Genomic DNA, 12,443 nt, shown 5'->3' with positions numbered 1-12,443 from the left:
AGTTTATTACCTGTTTTAGATCGTGTAAATGTTTAGAAGAGTATGCTAATGCAGTATCGTCAGCGAAAAGTCTAGTAACAGATAAAAGAGTGTTTGAAATATCGTTAATGTATACAAGAAAGAGAAGAGGGCCAAGAACGGAAGCTTGGGGAACCCCGGCTTTAAAACACACTTCTCGAGAGACAATATTTTTAAGGACAACTGATTGACGTCTGTTGCTTGAATGGTGAGTGGTGCAGCTATTTCACTAGTTATCATTTTTAACATCTTATGACTTATATCAGCTGCTTTGTTAATGTCTAGAAATATTAATAGTGTCGAAAACCTCTTGTTCTGTTATTTCAATATCAGTAAGAGAAGATAGATAAATGATAACATATACATATAACAGACAAATACAAACATATGTTGGTCGGACAAGATACTGCACAGATAGATGGAACAGGAGCAAAGTACCTATTACTTGGGAATAGTCTAACAGTCACTGATAAGGAAAAAGACATTGAAGTAATGGTAGATTCTGAACTTTCTTTCCAAGACCACATAAGTGAAAAAGTGAAGAAAGCAAATCAAAGTTTCGGATTGTTAAGAAGAACATTTCAGTTTATGAATTCTAAAACTTTTCTTCCGCTGAACAAAAGCTTGGTGAGATCACAACTGGATTACGCAAGTTCTGTTTGGTCACCAGTAAAAGTGAAAGATATAGATGAGCTGGAGTCCGTTCAACGCAGGGCCACAAAAAGTTTACCTGGAATGCAGGATATGTCGTACCAGGACAGGCTACAGAAGCTTAATCTTCCAACTTTAACATACAGAAGGCTTAGAGGGGATATGATAGAACTCTATAAAATCACAAATGGTATATATGATAAGGATTTTGTAAAGCTTAAGATGGACGCAGGAATAAGAAGTGGTTGAGGACACTCTAAAACACTTTTTCTTCAACAACACAGGACCAACAGAAGAAGAAATAGCTTTGCTAAAAGAACTGTAAAAACATGGAATAATCTTACAGAAGACATTGTATCTGCTCCAAAGATAAATACTTTTAAAAACAAACTGGATAAGTTTTGGAAAAATCAAGATATTTTATATAATTATAGAGCTACTGGAAACTAACCGGAAAATGAACATTTACCACAGTAATATAATTTTTGAGTCTGGTGAAGAGGAACACTGTGTACCGGAAACACTACTATACTATACTATACTAAGAGTCAGTTGTAAAGTTAAAGTAGGGTGTGACGTCATTGGGGTCAACAAGGTCAGAGACAGATTTTAAAAAGTTATTTAAAATATTGGATTTTATATAGTCATCAGTAGTCAAGTGTTTGTTAGCAGGATTTAGTAAGGGAGGTATGTCGGTAGAAGTGTTACCTTTTAAGAGCATGCGCATTAGTTTCCAGTATACTCCCGGATTAGCTGAACTGTTACGGATGAGACCATCAACATTATCATAAAAATGTGTTTTAGCATATCTAAGCATATTATTTTCTTTGTTTCTTGCACGTTTGTATTTAGCTTCTGAATGTGCGGTTTTAACTCTTCTTAAATACTTCCTTAATCTATTTCTCTGTTCATCCATGGTTTGTCATTTTCATTTGCAGTTATAAGTTTTTTAGGAATATGTTTCTCTAAAATAGAAGTAAGTTTTTCAGTGAATAAAACACATTTCTCGCTCACATCATCAGTGACAGAAAACAAATTAACCCGGTTTACTTGTCTAACTTCACTTTTAAGGGTTAAAATATCTGCTCTACTGTATAACCATATTTTTAAAAGATTTCGGTTTTGGTTGATAGGACAATAGAGACACACTGATAGCTCTGTGATCACTTACAGCTTCCAGAACAGGTACAACGATGGATGAATCGGAGGATATAGTATCACTGATATAAAATGGATCGATGAGAGATTGTGTAGTGTTTGTTACTCTAGTCGGACGTGTTACTAGGTTAGTTAAATTATATTGTTGTTTAAGGAAGGTGAGATCATTGTTATTTCCAGTAAGTAAGTTAATGTTAGTATCCCCTGTCAGTATAACATGAGGTGTATAATCAAAGGATATATCAAGAGAATTTTCAGCCGTGTCCAAATTCCAGAGTTAGAGTTTTGCCGTGGAGGCTTATATAATACACATAAAAGATATTTCTTATTATCAGAACAAAATTCAATCCAAATTAATTTCGTCGTTTCGTGATTCAATATCAAGCGTTTTGGAAGTATGTCATTGGTTGAAAAGATCATAACACCACCACCAAAAGCGTTCCTATCTTTTCTAAATATAATTGGAAGTTTGTAAGAAGGTCAGAATCAGGAATGAAAGAATCGGGACACGTTTCTGTTAGACACAAGATGTCTATATCATCAGTGAAACTCTCAACAAAATCTAGTTTGTTTCTAACACTACGAATGTTTAAATGCATTATTTTTATAGAGTTATCATCAGAAAATGAAAAAGATGTATTATCGAAGTCGTTGGGCGCAATATTCTCTCGCACATCTATGACCAAGTGTTAAACAAAACGAAGTCAAAATGACAACAGTACATTGTTACCATCATGTGTAATCTGTTAACAGTACAGCCGAAAAAGTTGGTTGATTCTGTACCATCTCGCACACTACGTACGTCATTGCTAGTGCGCTCCATACTGGTCGTTTATCCTACCAATAGAACTTCCCGGAACTAGGTTTAAAGGGGAGCTACTCTAAAGAAATTCAACAGAAGTTATGGCGAACAAGGAAGAGAAAGAAAATATTAGGGTATCGAAAGATATTCATGTAACTGTCCAAACCTGGTGAGCAATGTTCATGTGGTTAACCCTTTCATATCTCGGTTTCTGACATCATTTTTTTCTAAATGTGTAAAGGTCAATATAAGGCCGACTACCTAACTCAATAATTTTGTATAAACAGTTCTACTGTCGGGGATCAAGATTTTTAACCACCGCGAAGTTCTTAAACTGGACAGGTTACGCACAATAGTTATTATTTAATAGTTAACAGTATTGTCATCATTTAAAATTTCTAATATTAAATAAAATGTCTTTATGTCATGGCGCGGATCCATCGTACGTTAACATTTTATGAACGACTGACAATGGTGCATTCTCAATTTCAGTTTTGAATGACAACTAAGCAAAGGCTGGTATAATGGAATCCGCAAAGTTATTCTGCAGGAGGCACCAGGAGCCAGAGTTGAAGCTTTCTCAGGATGACAAAGTAAGGACTGGAATGAGAGCAATACTCGCCCCATTTTACATCAACACAATACTTATACTGTCGTGAATGACTCGATCGTTTTACCCGTCAAACTATCAAATAGCCAATGCTTTTTCATTCAAGGCCATGCCACTTGTTTTGGAATGCCTCTAGATTTACCCCAATAAGTCCTACTTACTCGGATATCAAAATTACCCCATAAACAAAAATGAAATCTGACACAGGTACCTCAGAAAAGGAGAGAATCCATGATTGTATCTTTTAATATCTACACTGCATGTACAGTGTATATTGCTATAAAAGTTGCCATGTCTCTTTGAGAGATACAAGGCCAAATCTAAATTTGTTAGTCACTGTACAACAAGGTGGCTATTGATTTCTGTACTTTTACATACATCTGTTTCAGTATCACTGTGACAAATCCAATGTCTTGTCATAACTGTTTCTGTTCTGTTTTACCAAGCCGACTCCAGAGGATACATTACCACCCCGGTATGCGGCCGACTGCGATAAATGCGTGGTTGTAAAATAGTTTTATTTCCTTAATTTCACACTCGCATGTTTTCCCCACAACTTACACCCTAATTAACATATAACTTGATAACAACACCAAATATGGACAAGATAGGACGTACACGGGACATACACAGGACGTGCACATAGGACCATCGAGGCACAGGCAAAACACGTAAATACACTAAAAATGGAAGCAGTCGTTTTCCCGTTCCACTACAGATAATGAATATATATGTACCTGTCACATGTTGCCGAGTGTATGTGGATTGTTGATGCCATAACCAAGTTATTTCTGACTGGCTACAAATCGACCAGAGTCCAGTCTATACAGAAATTTACCAAGGTTCAGTCTTGATAAAAATCGTATCCAGTCTAGAAGGATTGAACAGTGTCAATGCTACACAAGTATTGACCAGTGTCCAGTCTTGACAAAAATTGATCGGGGTCCTTTCTTTACAAGAATTGACCAGTGTCCATTCTAGACAATTGCCCTGCGTCCAGTCTGGACAAAGTTTACCCATATAATTGAAACATTTATTATACAGTATGATACCGATGGTAATTCCCTCAACATTTCAGGTTTGTTTGAGGTCTCTGTCAATGGCAAGCTTATTTTCTCCAAGGCAAAACTTGGAAGTTATCCAAGGAAAAATGATGTAAGTTTGAATAAATTGCCATTTATATTTGTGTGCGCCCAGCTAATGATCCATGTCCTACAAATGGAGCCAGGTGTTCAAGCTATATGGACATTTATTTTCACAACATGAATACTTTTCAGTAAACAGAAAAAAGATCATGACCAATTTTAGCCCATTGCAAAAACAAAATGGGTGAAAGGTAGCAATCATTGATTTTGATAATCAGATTTGATAACGCTATTTCTGGAAAGATACTAACATACAAAGATTTCACCTGTCAATACCTTGTATAAAGAAGAGAAAAGAAGAAAAAGAATACATTAAGATCAGTCAATAGTGAGTTCCATGATCTGTTTTAACTTTTTTAAAATTTTATTCTTTTTCACAGATAAGAAAAGCCATAGAACAAGTAAACAACGGAGAAGAACCAGACGAGATAAGCACCACTGCTAGCAGTATACACTGTACTGTACTATAAAGGACTGTTAATCCTCTGTGTCTGCTGGCACTGAAACAAAGCCTTGTTTGTTAATCATAAAATATTTCTGTTGATTTACTGGAGTAAAATATTAGTATCTTAACTAGACTGGTGATGTTGATTTTTACAAGGGTGTTTTGAACTCTTGTGAAAGCAGTAAGAATTCTGAATATTTTTGAGATTCTAGTTTTCTGTAAAAGGTTTTATTTCTTTCATAAGTTTAAACAAGCAATAGAACCATTGTTATAAACACCTATGTCTTCCATGAATTAGAGTTTTTCATCAATTTAAGAACCCATATTTTTCCTAAAACGTATTACATTCAAAATAAAGCCATCTCTACACTACCAACCAATGTACAGTTGTTGAAACTGGTTAGGAGACATATTGTGTATCTACAATCTAGTTATATACAAGTCCAATTTCAAGTCATTGATTTAGATTTTCAAGGCTTTTTATCATAATAATGTAAGATCATTTCAAGGGCACCTGTGTTTTAAAATTTGTTTTCAGTCTTGATTATTATGAAAAATTCAATTAAAACTCAATTTAAAGTTGGTCAAACAAAATCTAGAATCAAAAACTGAATTCCTTGCATGAATTTTATTATCAGTTTACTCGTTCAAGAAAACTTGCAATAAGTAATAATTCCATATAGTTCATACTCTTATTTATATTATACCTAAATACCATGATTCGAAAACTGAAATATGAAGGAGGGCTTATTTATAGCCCTAAATACCATGATTCGAAAACTGAAATATGAAGGAGGGCTTATTTGTAAAATGCTTTTAGCTTACTATTTTAAGATTAATGATTCTGCAAAAATGAAGAAGGGGGCAGATAGATGTGGATGAATATGGTCTTATAGGATGTGGGAGGCATCAGTTTCTAGCAACTTGTTTTGGTTTACATGTTTTTTAATCAAAAAAGCATTCTGTGATGTACATTTTTTATATCATTAAAACATTTTGGTATGAATCTTTCTAACAGAGTTTGCTCTGTCTCATGGCATACTAAATCTATGCAAATATTTTCAAAGACATATTTGTATAAATTATTATTTTTATTTATGACAAAATTTCTATATTTCCATTCCATTGTATATTTATAAACATGACTGAATAATCATACACAGAGAAATGATGACTGCCACTAAAACAGTAAGGAAGTGTTGGTCTGATGTAATGGCTGAGTATGTGTATTCAGTCGGGTTGGTTAATGAAATCCCTCACATTTCAAAGGAAAGTCTCTGATTTCTGTCTAGGATGGATATTTTCTGTCTACTGTCTAGGGTAGATATTGTCCCGTCTACTGTCTAGGGTAGATATTATCCTGTCTACTGTCTAGGGTAGATATTTTCCTGTCTGCTGTCTAGGGTAGATATTTTCCTGTCTACTGTCTAAGGTAGATATTTTCCTGTGTACTGTCTAGGGTAGATATTGTCCCGTCTACTGTCTAGGGTAGATATTGTCCCGTCTCCTGTCTAGGGTAGATGTTGTCCTGTCTCCTGTCTAGGGTAGATACTTTCCTGTCTCCTGTCTAGGGTAGATACTGTCCCTTCTACTGTCTAGGGTAGATATTGTCCCGTCTACTGTCTAGGGTAGATGTTGTCCTGTCTACTGTCTAGGGTAGATATTGTCCTGTCTACTGTCTAGGCTAGATATTTTCCTGTCTACTGTCTAAGGTAGATATTGTCCCGTCTACTGTCTAGGGTAGATGTTGTCCTGTCTACTGTCTAGGGTAGATATTGTTCTGTCTACTGTCTAGGGTAGAAATTGTCCCGTCTTCTGTCTAGGGTAGATATTGCCCCGTCTACTGTCTAGGGTAGATATTGTCCTGTCTACTGTCTAGGGTAGATATTGTCCTGTCTACTGTCTAGGGTAGATACTTTCCCGTCTACTGTCTAGGGTAGATATTGTCTTGTCTTCTGTCTAGGGTAGATATAGTCTTGTCTACTGTCTAGGGTAGATATTGTCCTGTCTACTGTCTAGGGTAGATATTTTCACGTCTACTGTCTAGGGTAGATATTGTCCCGTCTACTGTCTAGGATAGATATTGTCCCGTCTACTGTCTAGGGTAGATATTGTCCTGTCTACTGTCTAGGGTAGAAATTGTCCCGTCTACTGTCTAGGGTAGATATTGCCCCGTCTACTGTCTAGGGTAGATATTGTCCTGTCTACTGTCTAGGGTAGATATTGTCCTGTCTACTGTCTAGGGTAGATACTTTCCCGTCTACTGTCTAGGGTAGATATAGTCTTGTCTACTGTCTAGGGTAGATATTGTCCTGTCTACTGTCTAGGGTAGATATTTTCACGTCTACTGTCTAGGGTAGATATTGTCCCGTCTACTGTCTAGGATAGATATTGTCCCGTCTACTGTCTAGGGTAGATATTGTCCCGTCTACTGTCTAGGGTAGATATAGTCTTGTCTACTGTCTAGGGTAGATAGTGTCCTGTCTACTGTCTAGGGTAGATATTGTCCCGTCTACTGTTTAGGGTAGATATTGTCTTGTCTACTGTCTAGGGTAGATATAGTTTTGTCTACTGTCTAGGGTAGATATTATCCTGTCTACTGTCTAGGGTAGATATTGTCCTGTCTACTGTCTAGGGTAGATATTGTCCCTGTCTCCTGTCTAGGGTAGATATTGTCCTGTTTACTGTCTAGGCTAGATATTTTCCTGTCTACTGTCTAGGGTAGATATTGTCCTGTCTACTGTCTAGGGTAGATATTGTCCTGTCTAGGGTAGATATTGTCCTGTCTACTATAGATATTTTCCTGTCTAGGGTATCATGTAAGCACATTAGAAATTGAACTTCAAATGAAGCTCTAGTGTAAATCATACTGTAATGAGTTTGATAAGTGTGATGTCTTTCTCTTTTTGTATCATTTTGTATTTCAATCAAAAATTTTAACATGTTATGTCTTTGTGTTGTCCAACCTCTCTATGGTAATTTTTGCTTTGTCGGGAGATCTCCTTCTACAATTTACAATCAATACCCTGTTGAACTGTTGGCTTTATCACCCTAACAGGTGCATTTTTTCTGAATGGCAGTTGGAGTTGACTGTATTTGGAAGAGTTGCTTCCCCTTGTATTGAGATCTCTGTAATCAATTTTCAACAACTTTCTGTTACACAATGATGGCTTTATAACCAATACATCAAAAAGTGTTTTCCTGGTGGATTTTTTTAAAACTTGTTCATACATTTCTTTTCTCAGTTTTCAACCCACTCTTTAAATCTTTAAAGCATTATAAATGCTACCCACACTCCTATCCCCAATTTGTACTGAATTAAGCCCAGTGGACAAACACCTTATCTCTAACTTAAAGTTAGAGAAGGTTTTATTACAGGACAATAAGTCCACTGGGCAAACACATTGCCACTGATTCAAAGTTAGGGGCCAGCTTATTACAGGACAATAAGTCCAATAAGTCCAAATGACTGACAGATTACCTCTGATTCAGGGGCAGGCTTATTACTTAAGAAATACAGCAGAATTGTCATGATATTAATCTCATGGTAGTATACAGCTTAAAGACAGTGTATCAATGGTAATGTTACTTACATGAAATAAGTTATACATGTAATTTAGAGACTTGACAAAGTCATATAAAGAAAGTGTTAATAAGTTATACATGTAATTTAGAGACTTGACAAAGTCATATAAAGAAAGTGTTAATAAGTTATACATGTAATTTAGTGACTTGACAAAGTCATATAAAGAAAGTGTTAATAAGTTATACATGTAATTTAGAGACTTGCCAAAGTCATATAAAGAAAGTGTTAATAAATTATACATGTAATTTAGAGACTTGACAAAGTCATATAAAGAAAGTGTTAATAAGTTATACATGTAATTTAGAGACTTGACAAAGTCATATAAAGAAAGTGTTAATAAGTTATACATGTAATTTAGAGACTTGACAAAGTCATATAAAGAAAGTGTTAATAAGTTATACATGTAATTTAGAGACTTGACAAAGTCATATAAAGAAAGTGTTAATAAATTATACATGTAATTTAGAGACTTGACAAAGTCATATAAAGAAAGTGTTAATAAGTTATACATGTAGATCTCTGGGCCTGGATATATCTGATGATTCAGGCATTGCTATTTCTGAAAAAAAAATATGTTATAACTTTTTATTCTGTCTTGTACTCCGACCATATTCTGCTATGAACTTTTCAGTATTGTTTAAGTCACTTTTATATAAGACAGTTTTTTGTCTTATTTTGTTGCTGTCTGTTTTCTGTTCATATTAAATGTGTTATTGCTATTGCTCCTGTCAATATAGAATTCTGTGATATATCACATATTGATAAAAGCCTACAGAAACTGCAGCAAATTCAGCATGAAAGACACAAAAATCACATTTACGTTTATAGTAATTAATCCTTGTGAAGTATTTTACATAAAAAATGTCATGATATTGTTATTGATGTATAAGATATGTCCCTTACAATAAATAATTATCTCAAACTTGTTAGTGGAATTGTTATTTATATTAGATTGCCCCTAGTTGTGCCCATTTTATTTTAGGTATGCTCCGAAAAACAAAATGGCCGACAGGTGGCCATCTTGGATTTTGATTTCGAAAGTTTTTATCGCTATTTCTTGAGAAGTACTTGACAATTTTTTTAATTTCATATGTAGGTTCCCTTTGGTCCCTAGTCATGCCCATTTTATTTTAGGTCTGATCAGGAAAAAAAGGCTGACAGACGGCCATCTTGGAAAGGTTAAGGAAGCAGGAATGATACTTTTAAAATATCAAAAATTTACAAGTTGATACGCATTTCATGTAGCTTAGTGTACAATTGTCATTTCTGGTCGCTTTTCAAGTAAAGAATGTAGTACAAAGGTAGAGGAATCATTTGTGTCCTTGATTTATTGAACAGAAGTCTTTTCGATAGATATTATTTAAATCAAGCCGGAAGTGACGTTTTTAGAGGAGTTCGAATACAGCGAGGACACTAACAGGATTAGGGTATCTGTTCTGTGAACAGAGTTGTTTACGTACTCTCAGTACTTTGTTTTATTGATAGAAACATTGTAAAGAGTTATCGTTCTTGTCTGTGTGTATTTTAGAACTCTGGAGTTTAAAGGTATTTAAGAAACGACATGGTTTGTCGTATGTTGAACGTTTCGTGGAAAGATTCACATGATGAACCTAGCCAAACCAAAATGTAGGTTGATGATAATTACAAATGGTTACATGAGTATTGTGTGTGACATCGGCATGGGTGATCAGTAATATAGACTGTAGATTTGTATGTCTCGAGTAGAGTTATTATGTAATCTTGTCTAGATATAGAATTTTCAGCAGTACAAATCACTTTGTTTAATCGGGTCATATTACTGAGTATTTTGTCTTCACTGATGGTTATGAAGCAATAATCCTACTGTCGACGAGATTTTGTCGTCTCTTTCTGTGGTGACAGTATCGTTCAATCGATCCCTCCTCTAGTAAGATCGGGAATCAATGCCGTGGCGTCCGTAATAAAATCCGAAGCAAAACATCGACTCAAACGCGAAGCCTTGCAAAGTCTCGGACCTCCGGGAAAAAGAAGGAAAACTCGAGGGAAAACACAACAAAGGGATGTTTTCGATGCTTGTAAGAAAAAATCACGATCTATTAGACCGTAAAAATGCAACGGGCAACAAGGACTCGATTGATTATCGCTGATACCCTGTTTAATACAGGTGCTTTAAAGTTTCCCAATTATCGCAAACAACCCGGAAACCCGTAGTCTTCATTTAAATATTAATGAATACTGGAAAAGTTCAAATTACACATTTTGAGGACGAACAGTTTTTAAAAGCAAAGTTTTGCAAATAGGAAATGTAAGATGTCAATATTTTTGTATGTCAAAAACAATTTAAAAAGAAAACAATGTTTTTGTCGGTATAAAATGTAGAACGGTAATATTTTGTAAGTACAAAATTGTGAAATGCCAAAATTTTGTCAATAAAAATAGCAAAATCTCATATAAATAATAGCAGCAAACAACAGCAAACAACAGCGAACAGCAACAAAGAACAGCAAACAGTAAACAACAGCAGCAAACAGTAAACAGCGAATAGCAAACAGCAAACAACAGCGAACAGCAGCATACAACAGCGAACAACAGCAAACAACAGCGAACAGCAGCAAACAACAGCAAACAACAGCGAACATTAAACAGCAGCAATCAACAGCGAAAAGTAAACAGCAGCAAACAACAGCAAACAGCAGTAAACAACAGCAAACAACAGAAAACAGTAAACAAAAGCAAAAAGCAGCAATCAACAGCGAAAAGTAGTAAACAACAGCAAACAGTAAACAACAGCAAACAACAGCAAACAGTAAACAACAGCGAACAACAGCAATCAACAGCGAACAACAGCAAACAACAGCAATCAACAGCAAACAGTAAACAACAGCGAACAGCAGCAAACAGTAAACAACAGCGAACAACAGCAATCAACAGCGAACAACAGCGAACAACAGCAATCAACAGCAAACAGTAAACAACAGCAAACAACAGCAATCAACAGCGAACAACAGCAATCAACAGCAAACAACAGCAATCAACAGCGAACAACAGCAAACAATAGCAATCAACAGCGAACAACAGCAAACAGTAAACAACAGCGAACAACAGCAATCAACAGCGAACAACAGCAATCAACAGCAAACTACAGCAAACAACAGCAATCAACAGCAAACAGTAAACAACAGCAATCAACAGCGAACAGCAGCAAACGGCAGTAAACAACAGCATACAACAGCAATCAACAGCAAAAAACAGCGAACAGCAGCAAACAGTAAACAACAGCGAACAACAGCGAACAACAGCAAACAACAGCGATCAACAGCAAACAACAGCAAGCAGTAAACAACAGCAAACAGTAAACAACAGCAAACAACAGCAAACAGTAAACAACAGCGAACAACAGCAATCAACAGCGAACAACAGCAAACAACAGCAAACTACAGCAATCAACAGCAAACAACAGTAAACAACAGCAAACAACAGCAAACAGTAAACAACAGCGAACAACAGCAATCAACAGCAAACAACAGCAATCAACAGCAAACAACAGCGAACAGCAGCAAACAGTAAACAACAGCAAACAGCAGCAATCAACAGCAAACAACAACAAACAACAGCAAACAGCAGAAAACACTAAACAGCAGCAAACATTAAACAACAGCAAACAGCAGCAAACAGTAAACAGCAGCAAACAACAGCAAACAACAACAAACAACAGTAGACAACAGCAAACAACAGTAAACAACAACAAAAAAACAGCAAACAACAACAAACAGCAGCAAACAACAGCCAACAGCAGCAAACAACAACAAATAACAGCAAACAACAGTAGACAACAGCAAACAACAGCAAACAACAACAAACAACAAAAAACAACAAAAAACAACAGCTATAACACTGTTATATAGACAAGAGTAAGGAATGTCAGGTTCGTTTCGTCTATTTTAATGAGTTCATTATACAGGATAACAGTTTTACAAAATTACGCTTCCCTGGTGGTATTTGAGAAGCGGAGCACTGGTATTGTCCAAGGAACAGTCTCGTGGCTTAGT

At 35.7% G+C, this 12,443-nt stretch overlaps 1 protein-coding gene, 1 long non-coding RNA gene and 1 pseudogene across 2 annotated transcripts; all 3 read left to right on the top strand.

Moving 5' to 3' along the window:
• The first annotated feature begins 405 nt into the window (after window positions 1-405).
• On the top strand, window positions 406-918 carry LOC132548490 (uncharacterized). Its single transcript, XM_060212355.1, has one exon. It carries the CDS (start codon window positions 406-408, stop codon window positions 916-918), a length of 513 nt encoding a protein of 170 aa, XP_060068338.1.
• A 1,807-nt stretch (window positions 919-2,725) lies between these two features.
• LOC132548488 (uncharacterized) lies at window positions 2,726-9,337 on the top strand. The gene is made up of 4 exons (XR_009554156.1): window positions 2,726-2,798; window positions 3,122-3,222; window positions 4,318-4,394; window positions 4,765-9,337. It is a non-coding gene; the product is annotated as an uncharacterized LOC132548488 (long non-coding RNA).
• Window positions 9,338-9,976: 639 nt separating this feature from the next.
• LOC132548489 (protein kinase 4-like) lies at window positions 9,977-12,211 on the top strand (annotated as a pseudogene).
• Window positions 12,212-12,443: the final 232 nt, after the last annotated feature.

This window comes from Ylistrum balloti, unplaced genomic scaffold (genome assembly GCF_031769215.1).
Source record: "Ylistrum balloti isolate Yb309-2 unplaced genomic scaffold, AGI_CSIRO_Ybal_v1 Utg370014, whole genome shotgun sequence".
Lineage (NCBI taxonomy): Eukaryota > Metazoa > Mollusca > Bivalvia > Pectinida > Pectinidae > Ylistrum > Ylistrum balloti.
Note: the sequence above shows the minus strand (reverse complement) of the source record. Positions and strands in the feature narration are given on the sequence as shown.

Coding starts and splice junctions, on each gene's coding strand:
- LOC132548490 (XM_060212355.1), top strand. CDS start 406: ATGTTGGTCGGACAAGATACTGCACAGATAGATGGAACAGGAGCAAAG.